Below are 17,012 nucleotides of genomic sequence, written 5' to 3' on the forward strand. Positions count from 1 at the left end.
AGCAGAGCAGAGGCTAGAGGTCAGCCTGGCTGCCAGCAGGCCAGAGAGATAGCCCTGATGCCCTGTCTGCTGCCCCCCCTGGGGCTGGACCTGTCCACACTCCTGCCTCTAGGCCTGTGAGAACTCCTGTCGCACAGGGCAAGGGAGAGTGTTGCTGGTGTGATGGAGGCAGACCCACACAAGAGTCTGGCCACCCCCACTTACATGTATCATTGTCCCTTTCTTCTGCCTCCTACCCCTTTTGTCACCATTAGCAAACAGCTTCCACTAGCCCAGCCTGTGTAGCAAACATCTGGCCCTGCAGGGCCAGCTGGCTGTGTCAGGTGCCCGTCAGACTGGAGCTGGAGCCCAGCTGGAAGAAAACAAAGGTGTGGGGGAGGGAGGGACTAGTTGGCAACAGGTTCTGGCTGGCACTTGGAGACCTAGAGGCTGGATCTAGTGGGGAGGGGCTCTGCCACGGGCCACAGTAGTGCTGTCAGGGGATATTCCATCAGGACCCCTTGTAGCCAGAGGCCCAGCTGGGGCAAGATTACAGAGAGCATCAGCATTGGGGTGGAAGAGGACGGAAGTCTCCCCTTTGCAAGATTCTGAGGAGATACTTCACGTGGGTTCAGATCCTGGTTCCACTGCTTACTATCTATGACTCAGAAAGTTGTTTAACCGTGCCTCAGCAACAGGCCTCATTTTCCTTGTCTGTAAAAACTGGGATGCTAATATCTCCACCTAATAGGACTGTGGCCGAGCGTGAAGTGAGGTCTTACACGTGAGAGTGCCACAGCATTGTGGAGTATCACGTGGAGTTCAGTAAATGTTACTTGGCTTCCTTCCCATTGTCCGGCCTCCTTCCTAAATCACCCCGTGGAGCTCACGATGGCTCCTCTGTGGGCGCTGCATTTAAGGCAGTCCTTCCATCAGCAGCCCTTGAGTGAATGTTTGCCGGGCGCACTGCGCTGTGCTCACCATTGTGGGGGAGACACAGAGAGCTCAGCAGCTAGGTAGTGGGCAGTGAACGCCAGAGGAATCGTCTGGGCTCCCTGAGCCCTCTCCCTAACACATCAGAGAGGTTTCACGGAAGAACGGGACTTCCACTTGGTATTGAAGGACGTGCGGGCTTTGGCTGGGAGAAGAGGAATGCGGGCAGAGGAGGAGGTAAGAGCAGAGGCCCTGTGTGGGCAGAACCGTGTGACATGTTGAGAAGACTGGTCTGGCTGGAGCAGAGGCTCCTGGGCAGGGCTGAGGCACGGTGGTGGGGCCCAGGAATGGCAGGTCCCTGAGTTCAAGGCTGGGAGTGTGGACAGCCTGTAGGGGCACAGAGGCTGGGCTGTTACCTTATGTGGCACTTGCAAGAGGGTGGGGTGCCAGGGAGGGGGACTCCTGGCTCTCTCAGGAAGAAGGATATGAGTCCCCAGTCAGCAGTCACCTGCTCTCTTGTGGCCCCCTCCACAGTCAGGCCCCAACATAGCAATGGTTAGGCATATGGATCCTCCTGGGACCACCGTAAGATATTTGGAGACCGGGTCATTTTCCTTGAAACTTGCCTTAAAAGCTTGGATCCAATGTTATCGATGGTCACCACTGGAAAGTGTGCTTTCCATTCCGCCTTATTTGACCCCTAGAAAGGCAGTTACTCTTGATATTGGTGTTGCTTCTTGACAGATGGGTAAAGACCCACCTGCTGCCCCTTGGTCTCCTGCCTTTGGGGAGATGTGGAGGTCTTCCAGGGGTGCAGAGTTGGGGAAGGGTCCTGCGTGAAGTGGCGGGAGGAAAGGGACCGGGTGCCGACTGCTCCTGGAAAAAAGAAAACTCACTGCTGACATCTTAATTACCTGTTTCCAAGAGTTGTGGTGGTTTCCCTTGGGGAGGGCACACGCCTCCTCCAACAGCTGACTTAAGAAGGATGCATTTTAATAGGAGGACAAAAATGTGCCCTGACTAGATTTTAATATGATTTTCACATGAGCATCTAAGATGATCAAAGGGCAGAGGTTCTCTGCTCAGCTGAACAGATGCCTTCTGGGAACTTCCATGTTCTCACCGTGGGGCTTGCAGAGGTGCCAGAGTACAGTCCTCTACAGTCCAGAGAAAGTTCAGTTTCAGGCCTGTCATAGCTGAAGTGTAGGGAAGGGGGACAGCGGGGGTAGGTTGGGGTCAGGTCCTAGAAGGCCTCGGACCCAGTGAGTTTAGCCATTATTCGTTGGTAGTGGGGAGTCAGGGGAGAGATTTGCGGGAGAATGACATGATCAGACCGGAACTGTGCCACTAAGCAAAGGGGCAACGAGGAACAGAGTTGGAGAATGCAAAAATTGAGTGGATGAAAATGTCTGAGCTCACAGAGGGACAGGTGACAACTGTTGCATTAGGCCAGGAAATAGGTGGTAAGCCCTGGTCTGGACAAGGGCAACTGGCCCAGACGACTGGTGAAGAATCACAAAGGTCACATTCACGGAACTTGTCCACTGACTGGCTGATGGGGTTAGGGGGAGGACGAGGTGCTGGTCTGGATAATGGGGGGAGAAGGATGAGCATGGGGTGAAATAAGCAACATAAATGGAGAAACAAGTTGGGGGAGGGGTGACTTAGAGAGTTGGGGGAGGGGTAGCACCTGGGTGGAGGGCACCAGGAGGAAACGGAAGTCTAGGACAGGTGAGGACCTGGACAGAGGGTTCAGATTGCAAATCATTTAGACCAAGTAGATGACATTGGCAAGGGAGGCAAACAGTAGGCTTATTCACTCATTCATTTGCTCCTTTGTCCAAAAGCATGGATTAACCTCCTTGTTTTTGACGATGCCTCCCAGGGCTTTTTATAAAAAAAAATTTTTTTTAATGTTTGTTTATTTTTGAGGGACAGGGTGTGAGCAGGCAAGGGGCAGAGAGAGAGGGAGACACAGAATCTGAAGCAGGCTCCAGGCTCTGCGCTGTCAGCACAGAGCCCGATGCGGGGCTCGAACTCACAAACCATGAGATCATGACCTGAGCTGAAGTCGGACGCTTAACAGACTGAGCCACCCAGGTGCCCCTTTCCCAGGGCTATTTATTTATTTATTTATTTATTTATATTATTATTATTTTTTTAATTTTTTTTTCAACGTTTATTTATTTTTGGGACAGAGAGAGACAGAGCATGAACGGGGGAGGGGCAGAGAGAGAGGGAGACACAGAATCGGAAACAGGCTCCAGGCTCTGAGCCATCAGCCCAGAGCCTGACGCGGGGCTCGAACTCACGGACCGCGAGATCGTGACCTGGCTGAAGTCGGACGCTCAACCGACTGCGCCACCCAGGCGCCCCTCCCAGGGCTTTTTAAACAGAAGAGTGTCAAGAGCTGATGCATGGCTGGAGACTGGGTACAGGAGATGGTGGGGGCAGGGGACACGAGAGAGGAGTCCAGGGCGAGGCTAGGACAAGGGTGAAGGGAAGGCTGTGAAAGTGGCGAAGAAGGCCTGGTCGGTGTCAGGCAAACCAAGGGAGATGGCAATGTGAAGGCCAACGAGGAGAATGTCAGGAATATATGGTACAAAAAAATGGCAAAACCTGGCCATGGGGGCAAAGCAGACACTGCAGAGGAAGCAAGGAGGCGCCGGAGAGGTCCTTGGATTGGCCAAAGGGGTCAGCTGAGCAGTGAGGCCACAGGCCACAGGCCACAGCATGGGAGTGAAGTGAGGGGGCAGCCAGAGAGGGAGAGCGGACCCTGCTTTGGGAAATTTGGCAGTGCTAGGAAAACGGGAAATGCAGTAACTGGAGGAGGAAGGAGGGCATCTCTCTATTCTCATCCCACTTCCCTTCCTGCCCTTTTTTAAAAGAAAAATTAGGAGGATTGGAGGCTATTTGTAGGCTTAGGGAAGTTGCTGGCAGAAAAGGGGAAAGAGATGAATTGATCGGAAAAAGTTCCTAAGAGCATGAAGTTGGGAGCTGGAGCCCCAGTGGCGACATTGTTCTGGAAGGTAGATGGGCATCTGAGGACAGAAGAGAAGGCTGTGTAGTAGCACAGGGGCACGTGGAGGGACGTGGGAGGTCTTCCTGGGGGTGTGTCTTGGGTCCCTGCATTCCCCTGGGTCAGTCTTGCTGGGGCTCCTGTCTCACTCCCTGCTGCCCATGGCCGGGGCCTTTAGAAGGCTCCGCTGGGGTCCAGGGAGAGTGCCTTTTGATGGAGGTAACATGCCAGCCCCTTTTAATAAAGCACCTGCTCAGACCTGGGTGACCTGGTGGTTGATGAAGACAAGTTGCCACGCTGCTTCTCATGACTGAAAATAACACCCGTAAAAGTGACGGTCCATAAATGCCTTAACATGCTTTCTCTACTCGATCCCATCGCAATTCAGGAACTTTGTGATTGTTCTTACAAGTGTTAGGATAACGTATAATTTCACTCAGAATTTGTTCAATAACTGCAAAGAACATTATCATACATATATGTGGCAGGGCGCCTGGGTGGCCCAGTCGGTTAAGCGCCCAACTTTGGCTCAGGTCATGATCTCACATTTCATGAGTTCAAGCCCCGCATCAGGCCCTGTGCTGACAGCTCAGAGCCTGGAGCCTGCTTCGGATTCTCTGTCTCCCTCTCTGTCTTCCTTTTCCCCACTCACAGTCTGTCTCTCTGTCTGTCTGTCTCTCTCTCTCAAAAATAAACATTTAAAAATGAAAAATAAAAAAAATATATGTGGCGTGTATCTGTGGATGGTTTTCACCTAGAATAAAAGTTCATATTAATGGTCTAGAAAGGAAGAGGATAAAGCAGTTAGCAGGAGTTAGGAGCCAGGTGAGGTCAGAGGGAACAGGAGAAGGTTGTAGATGGGAAGAGGTGGGTGGCTTCTTTGCATCTTTGTGGTTCCTCGTGTGGGAGGGTGGGCAGGTGGCCTGTTAGTTTTCCGCCTACAAATGGCTGGAATAAACAAATGCTAGCTGGTCAGTGTTTCCTAGTGTTTAAGAGGTGGAACAAGGGAAGGGGACGGTAATAATCATGCAGTTAACATTTATTGGTTCCTTACTGTATGCATCAGACACAAGCACTTAGATATGTTATCTTTGACTCCTCACAGCAAATCTTCAAGGTGGATGGTGTCATTTCATCTTAAAGATGAGAAGGGAGAGGGGGGCTAATGGATCGCCCAAGGTCACACAGCAAGAGTAGCAGAATCCAGGTCTGGTAGACCGCAGGGCCCGTACTCAACCACCAGCTTGGAATAAGGTCGGATGGCCGTACTGTTGCAGGCAGAGGCCCAAAGGAAGCTACAGGTGGCCCCGGAGGACCTCAGGAAGAGGCCTCTTCCTGGCCAGCAGACTCTCTCACAGGCCTTTAGGTAGCTGTCTGTCTGTCAAGACAACTGAACTTTGTTCCCTCCTGAGCCCAGGAGAGCACAGGCCAGAGCCCTGCCAGCGGTCTTGCCACTTACACAGAGGCCCACATCCTGAGGAATTGTCCTCTGTTGTCTCTGTCCTCTTGTCCAAGGAGGTCATTCTCGCTGCACACTGAGGCTGGAGTGTCATTCGCGTAAATGGGAAAAGAGGACGAAGTGGTGAATTAAATTGGCCTGTCTGTAACAAGACTTGTTTCTTCAGGGGCTTGGGCCCACCCTTCAACAGGACCTGAACTGGAGACCCCTCCCCTCGTGGAGTATCTGCTGTGCCAGGCTGGGAGTTCTCAGTGGACAGACAGACACCAGCCTCTAAGGACAGACTGCCTCAGAGGGTCGCTTACATTTTCTGGGGGAAGTATGACGTGACTTTGTTTTCTCGGTTGGGTTTGCCTCATCCTTTCATCCATGCAGCGGATATTTTCCAGTCACGGTGTGCTGAGTGCCGGTGCTTAGGGAGACCGTCTGCCTCTAGTACTGTGCGTCCCTGGGTGCATCAGAGCTGTGGGGGTAGGGATTGGGTACGGAGACGGGGAAGACAGGAATCCGTGTCCAGCCCCAGGGGCAGAAACCGTCTTGTTCTCCTTTACAGATGAGGAAACTGAGGCTCACAGAAGTTAAGTAATTTTCCCAAATTAACCCCCTTGAGTAAGTAGAGGGTCTTAGACACGGATCCATCTGGCACCGCTGTTGTGGTCTTAGCTCCGTGTGTTACTGACTCTCGCCTGTGTGTTTGCTTCCAGTTCTTTAAGGCCTTCACCAAGAACGGCTCAGGAACAGCACTGCCAGGTAGGTGTCCTGGGTCCAGTTGTCCATGGTCTTTCTCCTTTTCTTTCTGCTGGGTTTCTACTGAGGTGAGGAGAGCCCGGCAGGGTCTCCGGGGTGAAGAGTTTCCCAGGTGAAAGTGGAGTTTGTGTTTTCTTGTGTGGCCTTCCCAGCCAGCCTGGAAGATGCCTTCAGGGAAAGGAGGCTGAAGAAACCCTTCTGGTTTGGCTCGTTCAGGGTCCTGGGAAGAGGGGAGGGTCACAGTGTATCCAGGCTAACTCTTCCTGTCAAAATGGGGTTGGCATCCAGAGGGACAGACCAGCTAGCCTCCGGGGAAAACCCTCATGGGTCCCAGGTCTGAAGGACTCTTTCCTGTCCCCTAAGAGATGGGTCTCCTTGCATAACTTAGGGCCACAGAAGAAGACCCCACCCCCACTGCTAAGGACTGAGCCATGCTCTGTTTCTCTCAGAACTAGCCTGTGCCCTGGGCCCTTTGTTTCAGTGAAGCCGACAAGGGTGCTGGGATTCATTCTCCTTCCCTCCTCATGCCCCCCCCCCCAAAATGTCCGTCTTCATCCAGTGGCTGGTGCTGATGTGGAGACGCTGCGGAAGAGGCTCATCGACGCCCTCGAGTCCCATAGTGACACGTGGCCCCCTGCCTGCCCCCCACTGGAGCCTGCCAGGTATTCAGGGTGGAGCAGATTTGGTGCAGCGTGGGCCAGGATCACAGGCCTGGGAGCAAGAGGGTAGTGGGGACAGCTGGGCAGGGGAAATGAAGGCCTGTGTCTTTGGGGCACACACCTCTGTAGGCTAGAGCCACTCTGGAGCAGCTGGTAGAAGGTACCCTGTTGCTGGAGTCCTCCCCGAGCAGCCCTGGCTTCGTGGGGCTGACAGGTGCAAAGGCCTGTCTTGCCGGGCAGAAAGGAAGAGATGGGCAGGGGTTCTCCAGGTCATACCTGCTGCTGCTTTTCATAACCTGTCCTCGTGATCTTTTCACATGATCTAACCTGGAGGGGGCACCGAGAGAGTGGGCGGGGGGAGGAAGAAGATAGGCTCAGAGGAAAAGGGAACCCTTCCTGTAAAAGGAAAGTGGTTGTCTTTCTGAGCAGCAGCTGTGACTGGGGGGTGGGGCGTGTGACTGTTGTGCCACAGAGCATCAGGCATGGTGGCTGGTGGCCCTTATCTGCCTGCCAGGCAGGCTTCCAGGATTGTCTGTTCTAGGAGAGGCAGGTACACAGTGTATTGCTTTAGCTCTCCCACAGAGGGTAAATTGAGGACACTGGGTCCCGCCCTCCCAGATAAGCTCTTGAGACCGGATAGTGCCCACCTCAGGGACTCCTGCCAAGAAGGAACAAATCCAAATACCAGCAGGCACTGCTGGAGGGAGCCCAGCCTTAGAGCACAATGAAGGTTCCAGGGGCTGAGAAGGCCTCGTGAGACAGGCGCTGGTGCTCCAGGCCCTCCACATTGATTTAATGATGTTCTTCAAAGCCATAGCCCTGCCAAGAGATTGTGCTTCTAAGCGTCAGTCAACCCACGGTGACTTTTTATAATCTTCCCCAATTGTCCATCCTCCCGGAGGGCCCCACAGAGATCCTGGACCCAGCATTAGTCAGGTGTGGTTTGGGGCTGCACAGCGTGATTCCATCTCTCCAGGAAACAGCCAGCCAGCCTGTTCCTTACTTACATTTCCCAGTGACCGTGTCTGTCTGTCTTAGGCACACACATCCCTCATGGTGCATTTTCAGTCCCAAGGGATCTCAAAAGCAGCAAATCAGACACACCTGCCAACTCCCTCAAAGTGGCCCTTCTAAAGAGCTTTAGGAAGGAGGCAGAGATGTGTGATGAAAGGTGAGCTGCCTCTTCCAGAAGTCTGAGTGGGAATGGATGGGCTGGGGGCTGTTGGCCGCCATGTTACTCTTCTGCCAGCCGAAGGGAGGTCTGGCAAAGGGGTCTGAGAGGCTGTCAGAGTCCACAGCTCCTCTTTTCATTCCCCCGTTGGAGTACACTCTAGCCCCCACCTCTCTAGCACATCCTTTTGTATTGTCACTGGGCTGGGCTCCAGCGTTGGCCCCATTTTGTGTGTTCCATTTGGATGTGATCATGCCACATGTGTCATTGGATCCAGTAGAGGGAAATAGGCCATCAGGTTAGGGATAAAAAGATGCAGTCTCCCAGTGCCCTCTTACGTGTTGGCCTCTTAAGCATGTGTGACAATGTGCCGTCTTTAATTGGAATGAGGAAACAGATCATTTTTGTGCAGTTATTTTCCGCTGAAACTTTGAGTTTGTAAAACCGTTTGGAGCTTAATTCTCTGATTTGAGGTGATCATAACATTTACCTTCTTACTAATTTCTGCCTTTGTTCTGGGTCTCAGTCTCTTCAAATTAAAATAAGGAGGTTGGGTTAGATGGCTTCTAAGGTCTCCTGCACCCAGGACTCTGGTTCTTTTTTTTTTTTTTTTAATTTTTTTTTCAATGTTTATTTATTTTTGGGACAGAGAGAGACAGAGCATGAACGGGGGAGGGGCAGAGAGAGAGGGAAACACAGAATCGGAAACAGGCTCCAGGCTCCGAGCCATCAGCCCAGAGCCTGATGCGGGGCTCGAACTCATGGACCGCGAGATCGTGACCTGGCTGAAGTCGGACGCTTAACCGACTGCGCCACCCAGGCGCCCCTGGACTCTGGTTCTTTAATTCCCTTGTCAGGCCTGCTCCAGGGGAGGGAAAGCGGGTCTCCCAGTTGGTAATGACTTGCCACCCCCAAGACCAAGTCTCATATCTGAATGGTTCTAAACACTGGTCCTTAGGGGACAAATAAAAACCATATTCGCTAAGCCTGGGCCTTACCCAGAACATAAAGACGACTAGTGTCAAAGCATCCCTCCCCCACCCACTTCCTGCTCCCTAGACCACCTCATAATCACCCCAGATTTTTAAGAGACAGCATCAAAAAACAAATCAAGGGGCACCTGGGTGGCTCCGTCGGTTCGGCACCCGACTCTTGATTGGAGCTCAGGTCACAATCTCATAGTTTGTGGGATCGATCCCCACATCAGGCTCTGCACCGACAGTGTGGAGCCTGCTTCTCTCTCTCTCTCTCTCTCTCTCTGCCCCTCCCCTGCACACTCTCATGCTCTCTCTCTCTCTCTCCTGTCTCTCAAAAATAAACATTTGAAAAAACAAGTCAATAAGGTGGGCACAATGGAGAGCCAGTGTGAGGTAGCAGAGGCAGCATGCTCTGAGACTGAGGGTTTGGCTTTACTCCCCCGGAGGGGAGGGCTGGCAGGGGGAGACTGCCATGGAGCCCCCTGTGGAAACAGAGGAGGAGTTTGTGTGGCTGTGCCTGCAGTGCTGTGCCTACCGCGCCTGTGTCCCCAGCAGCTCCGCTTTATTGTCACTGGCTGTGGATGGTCACTGCCAATGTTGTCCCTTGCAGGCTGGAGGAGATTGATGGCTTCTTTGCAAGAAACGATGAAGAATACCTGGCCCTGATCTTTGAAAAGGCAGGCTCCTATCTGGGTAGAGAGGTGAGCTGCCCCCAGGGTCCCTGCAACTCCTGAGGAGCCCAGTGAGTTCAAGGACAGAGCTGTCCCCCGGAATTCTAGGGTGTCGGTCACATGCACTTCTTAGCTCAGCACTGGCCTGACCCCTGCTGGGGGACACGGGAAGTGTGGGAGCCGGGCCTTTCTATTTGAAACCTTTATGTCTGTTTTCATGCCCCTCATTGAAACCGCACATATATCACCTGTTGTCCATTGAATGCTGGCACACATAGTCGCTAATCTTCAAAGTTAAGGTAGATAATCAGGTAACACGTTAAAGATCCCCTGGCCAGTGAATTGGTGGAGTACGGCTTTAGGCCAGGTCTGTGAGCCTGCCTGCCTCCCCCCCCCCCCCCCCCCCCCCCCCCCCCCCCCCCCCCCGCCTCCCAAGAACTGGAGTAGAAAACTTGAGTGGGGGGAGGGGACATCAAAGCTCATGCAGTGCCTCATTAGGAAGTGAGATCCCTTACCAGATGAGGCAGGTTACAGAACAGGCAGGTTTGACTTCCCATTTCGTGATGATCTGTGATCAAGTGAGTTAGCTTCCTGGAGCCCCATTTCCATCTATAAAGCAGTGATAATTACCTTTCCTCAGAGTATTGCTGGGACAGTCCAATGAGGCAGTTTAGGTAACAGACCTGGGTGGGTAGCTGGCACAGAATAGTGCCTTTTAAAGATCCATGCCCCTGGCCTGATGCAGAGAGCTCTGCATTCTGCCACTGGCACACAGACTTCTCTAGACCACTGGTGAGCTTTTCCCAGGTGCAGAGGTGGGATGATGGGCCAGGGCACGGGTGAAGGTGCAAGGCAGGCCAGGGATGTAGAAGAGGCATGAAAGTGGGAATGAAATTAAACACCACTGTTGACTCTGAATGGCTTTCCTCCCGAAACTCAGCAAGCACAGTCGACAGGGCTCTGGGGTGCCTCTAGGCCTCGGAGCCCCAAGAGGGGAAGCAGAGGGAGGTGGGGAGGGGGCACAGAGTTTTGCTGAAGGACTGCCTGACCCTTCTGGGGTCCCAGTCCAGGCCTGGGGTCATGCCTGTCATGAGGAAGTGACTGATAAATGTTCATTGGAATCAGCTTTTCTCCCTGCTGCCCACCCCCTAGCCCCCTGGGAAACCAGGGGCAGGGACCCCTGTGGACTGAGTGAGTCTGGGGCCGTGTCCACGCAGAGGTGCTCAGGGATGGTTAGTTTGAAAAGCAGGAAGGCACAGTGACCAAGAGCCCAGGCTCCGTAGCCAAACTGAACTGGATTTGTTGCCCAATTCGGGCTCTTGCTAACTGTATGACCTAGACACTCGATTTCACTTCTAAGCCTCAGGTTTTTCATTTGCAATAGGCATTTATTTTTTAATGAACACTTATGTACCTACTATGCACTAGTTGCTGTTACGATTCCAATTTTGTTAATAATCCAATTGTTACTCCAGTTTTGCAAGTAAGGAAATTGAGTTGGGGGGAGGTTTAGGCCAGTGGGGCCAGGATGCACACCCAGGTAGCCATAGTATACTGTGCCTACTGGCTTGGCCTCCTAACAATAGTTCCTGTTTCATAGTATTATTTTGAAGATTAAATGAAGCAATATATATACAGCACATAATACCTACTCTGTAAACATTAGCTAACATTATTTTTCCCTTATTTCTTTCTAAAATTAAAATCCTATCTAAGTATGTTTTCTGATTCGGAATATAGATAGAAAGCCTTATAAATATAAGAATAAAAATGAAACCACATTTTATCATGCCTTCTACAGATTGCTTTCATTGGAAAGAAAATGCTATTCAATTGGACTGCTCTAGGAAATTCAAGGTGTGTGGTGTGCACAGTTCCAAGGCCCCTTCTCCTGGGCAGTGCTTGATTCTTGTGCCCTGTGGCATAGATGCGGTTGGTGGCATGAGTCTCGCTCAGCACCCTGGTCCTCTCTCTGAAAGGTTTAGAGTCTGGGTGGAGCGTGGCTGCCACCAGGCACCCGCCCAGGGCTCCTTCTGCCCAGTGACTGGACCCTGCCCCCAACACGTCTCTCTGTCTGTCTCTGCAGGTGACTCTAGACCTGTCCCAGCACCATGGCATCGCGGTGCGCAGGGTCCTGAACACGGAGGGTGATGTGGTGAGCAAGTTTGGGGTCACCGACTTCCCGTCTTGCTACTTGCTGTTTCGGAATGGCTCTGCCTCCCGGGTCCGCGTGTGAGTGCAGTGCCTCTCTGTCCCCTCCCTCCTCTCTCCCTGTGCTCATTTCTTCCTGCCCGGAGGGGCTGCTGGCCTCTTACTGGGGCTGACAAGTTCTTTCTCCTGCCCTTCTTCTGAGGAGCTCCCTCCGAGATAGGCAGGGAGCGCCCTGTGCAGGAGAAGCAGCCTGTCTGCCTGCGGGGGTGGGCAGTGCCGGGAACATGGCCCCCGGCCCCCAGCTCGGCAGTCCTGCCTCAGGCTCCTGGAGCCCTCGCCCTCCGTGCTTCCGCACCGTCGCCACCGCAGCCCTGGCCCCACTCCCCATTCTCCTCTGTCCACAGACTCGTTGGCAGGCTGCGGGCCTGGCAAGCTCTCAGATATGCCTGACCCTCCCTCCCTTTAGTTTTCTAATTGCAGAAAAGTTCATTAGGAGCTAGACAATAGCCGGTTCCAAAATGCCAAGAGAAAACAATCAGGCCAGCCGTGGCCCTCTGTCAGGCTCCTGCTGCTGAATGGCCCGTTAAATGGCGCCAGATGGTGCCTCGATGCCCTCCCTGGGTAGATGATTGATGTAGCCTGGCTCTGCAGGCAGGAACTCGAGGGCCAGGGAGCTCGAGACTTGCCGGAGGTACCCAGCGAGCTGCTCTGCGGGCCCATTAGTGCCATCCCGCCTGGAGGCTGGGCAGGGCGGCCACGCGCCCTTGCCGGCCCCAGTCGCTAGACAGCACCGGGCCAGGCCTTGTCAGAGAGTTCTCCTGGGGGAGGGAAGCCTGATGTCTGTAGGGGGACAGGAGGGACAGAAAGTGCCAGTCCTGGTGGGGAGAGGAGGCATTGTTTCCCTACTTGGAGCTGGTGGAGGGGAAAATTGTTTGTGACGACGCTGCTCCGGAGCCATCTGTTCATCGATAAACATCGGGCTGGGACGGCAGAGTGGGAAGCAGGGCTTCCTGATGCCAGCTCCCCTGGGGTGTCCCGTCATGCTGTGGCTGGTCTTCACACCCTCCCTCCAGGTGGCCGTGACCGAGAGGTGTCGCCTGCCCTCAAGGACTCTGTCAGAAGAGGGAAAGAAGTCGAAAGGATTGTAGAAGGATTTGAGGATTGTAGCGTTTTTGTTGTTGTCATTACTACCTGTTTTTGAAAAGCCATGTATCACATTGCAGTGACTTTCTTGGGGACTCATGTCCCCTCTGGTATCTCAGAGCCAGCTTGTGAGCAGGCAGCTTCCTCGGTCTCTGGGGAGGGGAGTCAGACCCAGCCGTCCTGTCCACGGCGGAATTAGCAGCAGCCCCGCGGACCCCACCTGCTCCTCCGTGCGCTCCATCCCACAGCCTCTCCGGGCCAGGTTGAGACCTTCTCAGGCCCCGCTGCTTTTCCGGATGGGGTTTTGACATCAGACTGGTGTCCACGAAACTTTCCATTGCATGAGCAGTGGATAGAAAGGCCGAAGTGAGGCATGGGTGCCTTGATTTTGAGCTCGCGGAGGGTAAGACCCAACCAGATTCAAATATTTCTTAATAAACATCTCTGTCAAGTGAGCCACCTACCTCCTCTCCAGGCAGGAGTTCGCCCTGGGGTCTGCTTCTCCAGACTCACTGCCTCTCCTCTGTGCTTTCTTCCCTCGCAGACTTAAGGAATCCAGGTCCTTCTACACCGCGTACCTGCAGAAGTTCTCCAGGACCACCAGGGAGGCTGTCCCGACCACGGTTGCACCCACCACAGCTCACACAGCAGCTCCCACTGTGTGGAAGGTCGCAGATCGGTAAGGCCACGCCTACTTCCCTGAGCCCTTCCCTCATCCCAGCCTTACCTCTGATCATAGACCTCCTGCCTCCTACCACATTCCGTTCCTTGTCTTGAGCTTAGCACGTGCCTTTCCAGTCCCAGACCCCCGAGGGCTGACCTTGGCCTTTGGGCACCGCCCCCCCTCCAGCCATGCAGGAGAGTCTCAGATGTGTGGGAGCAGCAGCAGTGAACTGGTGACCAGCCCTGTGTCTGCTGACTGTGGCGGCTGCCAAACAGCATTTACTTGTATCCTTCATGATAGAATGAATACTTTTCTATGCCCACATTCCTTGAGCTTAATGCTATTCAAGAACAAGTAGAATCAGCTTAGAAGGATAATCTGTGGCCTTCCAACCAGCTTCCTACCCAAGCAACTATTTCTTCCGCAGGTACTTTTGAGTACTTGCTACAGGCTAGGCACTGTACCACAGGTATGCCCAGATGTGCAGCTCCTTCCCACAGAGAGTTTACTTTCCATTCTAGGAGGACACTGACCTCATTTGAATGCCTCTGGTGTTGGGGAGCTCACTACCTTTTGAGGTAGCCTATATCTTTGTGCACAGTTGTAACCATGAGGAAGCTGCTCTTGTAGTAGAATTCCTGCTTGTTGGGCAAATGAGGCTATAAACCTCTTGCACGGGCACCCAGCAGTTTACCAGGTGGAAATGGCTGACCAGGGAGCCCAGAGCTGCATCAGGAAGGTGGTTTGCATCTACAGTACAGGGGACTGTACGAGACAACTGGGGGAAAGGTCATCTGATTTCCAGAGGATTTTGCATCCCAGCATGAGGGACTTTAAGGGTTGAAAGCACTAATGGAGAGATTTTTAGTAAATCAGGTAAGAAGGAAAGAGAGACTGAGAGGTGGGAATGAATGGTCGTTATGGTCATTCAAATTATGGTGATTCAATTCATTCAAATTATAATAGCTGACACATACTGGCCTGGTGTGCCAAACTGCTGGGCACCTTCCAATACATTATCTCCCTTCAGTCACGGGCCATTTCTTGAGGCAGACCATGGGAATGGTGAGGTACTGAGGCCCAGGAGCACAGAGAGGGACTCTGCCACGAGCGTGAAGCACAGGTGGTCACAGGCTCACCCCAGTTAGCTGACCTTGCTGGTTCCCTGCAACCTGAGGTGGTAGGTGCGGCAGGAGCCATCAGTCCATTTTACAGGTGAGGTCACTGAGGCCCCAGAGAGGTAGATTGTAGTTGCCCCACCTCTCAGAGCTAGCTCACTGTAGATCTGAGGCCAGAACCCAGGCCTCAGGAAGCAGGGGTAGAGAAGCGGCCAACACACAAGGAGCCCTTTGCTTCAGAACCCCAAGCCCAGGCCCCAAGTGAGCGTGATGGGCGCAGGGGGGAACGGTCAGCATGGAGCCTGAAGCCCTTCCGCTGGGGCTGGGGTCAGCCCAAGAGGTGTGAGAGGGAGCCCCACCTGCTACCAAGGTCTGGCAGCTACGAGGATGTCAGCCCCAAAATAAAAACACACACCGCTTCTCCTCCTATCCCCTGAGTCCCCGCTGTGCCCTGACTTGGTGGGCAGCCAAACCCTTGGTCTTTCCGAGAGGACCCAGCTTTTTATTGGTCTGTCTGTCCCTTGGGGGTCTTTGTTCAGAACAGAGAATGAAGCTCAGCCTTCCACCAGCAGCCTGACTAAAGCACCTTTAAGGAGTCATGGGTGAGACTGGCTCTGAGCCTGCAGAGGGGGATCCCCTACTCTGTGCCAGGAGTTGCTGAGGGGTTTACCTTTGTGCTTTTGTTTCATCCTCTTAGCAACCTACCCGTGAGCAATTTATTATTTACTTGTGATAATAAATGAGGAATTGAGGCTCAGAGAAGTTAAGTCATATACTCAGGGTCACAGAGCTGGTCAGTGGCAGAGCCTGGTGCTAACTCACAAGACTCTGTGACCATCAGAGATGGCCGTCCCCTTCTCTCTCTTTAGCCCTGGGCACTCGTCCCCAGCCGCTGCCCTATGGCTAACACCTCTCTCTCTCTCTGCCTCCTCCTGGGTCCTTAGCTCCAAGATCTACATGGCTGACCTGGAATCTGCACTGCACTACATCCTGCGGGTAGAAGTGGGCAAGTTCTCTGTTCTGGAAGGGCAGCGCCTGGTGGCCCTGAAGAAGTTCATGGCAGTGCTGGCCCAGGTGAGTAGGGCCCCAGTCTCCCTTCCTCTCTCTTCCCTCTGTAGCTGGCTCCCCCTCCCTCCCTGCATCCTTCTGTCTGGTTCCAGATCCACTCCAGTGCTGCCCTACTTAAAATCCGAGGCTCTGGGCTGCCGAGGACTGCTGAGTCAGATGCGGGCTCTGGTCTCCTGCTGAGCCTGACTGCTGACTCAGCTACCCTCAGCTCCTGAGTGCCAGGTCTGCTTCTTCTTGGTGCAGGTCTGTGGGCAGCTGGGGCTGCCGCTGGGGGTGATCTGTGCCTCCCCATCGGGAACTGCTTGCCAGCCCCACCTCCCCAGTCCCCACCTCACCCAGTCCTGGCCTCAGGCCCACCTGGCTCAGTCTTGTGCTTGTGTGGTGCTGTCACAGCCTGAAGCCGGAGCCTTGGGTCCCTCCCCAATGACGTCCCTGCTCCTTCCTGTAAGCAGCTGGTGGGACTGGCCACTGGGTGGCGTGCGGTCACCAGCGTTTCCTGCTCCAGCCAGAGGGTGACTCCCTGAAGTCCAGAGCCTTTAATTCATCCTTCCTCCTGACACCAGGGTCTTAGGAGGAGGAAGGGTCCGAGTCAGGATGAAGGGCAAAGGTCAGGGAAAAACGCTGACTTAAAGCTGTAAAATCATGTTGGGAGCCCAGAGGCCCGAGTGAGCTGACCAAGAGGGAGTGGGTCAAAGACAAGATTCTTGTGGCCACTTCTCCCTCAGGGGCCGTGTCCAGCCCTGGAGGGTCGATGGGAATATGCAGTGGCTTTCTCCCAGGACTCAGTCCTCTGGCAGGTTTTTCCGTGTAGTGAGCCTTCTTTTTTCTTTCTCCTGCGAACTTTCCTCAGTGTCATTGTCCTCTTGACCAGTGTCTCGGTGGTTTTATCTGACCTGCTCTGCTGGCATTCCGCTCTTCTGCCCCCCTCCCCTGGTGTGTGTGTGCACGCGCACATGCACACACACATCTGTCCTCCTCCCTGGAGTCCTGTGGCTTTAAAGTGCTGATACTAATGAGATTTCAGCTGACTTATTGTCAGAGTAGCTTTTCATGCTCCTCAGAGACTCTTGGGAGTTACCATCAAGGTCTGGATCTTGGCTATGCGCCCCAGGGCTGCCTTGTCCCCATGGCATCCTACGGAATACAGATGGAAGGCTGTTCCCCAGCCTCGCCCAGCAGTCAGTAAGTCAGCAAGTCAGCTGGTCTCTCAGAAGATCACCTGCAAAGAGGACTGTGTGGCCCAGGTGCCCAGC

General features: G+C 53.6%; 1 protein-coding gene across 1 annotated transcript in view; it reads left to right on the forward strand.

Annotated features, from left to right (window-relative positions):
- The window catches only part of QSOX1 (quiescin sulfhydryl oxidase 1), a 35,523-nt gene that overhangs the window by 9,674 nt on the left and 8,837 nt on the right, over nucleotides 1–17,012 (forward strand). Inside the window, exons 3-8 of the mRNA XM_047076858.1 lie at nucleotides 6,095–6,140; nucleotides 6,697–6,799; nucleotides 9,555–9,645; nucleotides 11,702–11,847; nucleotides 13,454–13,588; nucleotides 15,636–15,765. Coding sequence (XP_046932814.1) covers nucleotides 6,095–6,140; nucleotides 6,697–6,799; nucleotides 9,555–9,645; nucleotides 11,702–11,847; nucleotides 13,454–13,588; nucleotides 15,636–15,765 — 651 coding nt within the window. The remainder of the gene's footprint in view (nucleotides 1–6,094; nucleotides 6,141–6,696; nucleotides 6,800–9,554; nucleotides 9,646–11,701; nucleotides 11,848–13,453; nucleotides 13,589–15,635; nucleotides 15,766–17,012) is intronic.

This window comes from Lynx rufus, unplaced genomic scaffold, assembly GCF_022079265.1.
Source record: "Lynx rufus isolate CCGP_SWC_20201006 ecotype Redwood Valley unplaced genomic scaffold, mLynRuf1.p SCAF_15, whole genome shotgun sequence".
Taxonomy (NCBI): Eukaryota; Metazoa; Chordata; class Mammalia; order Carnivora; family Felidae; genus Lynx; species Lynx rufus.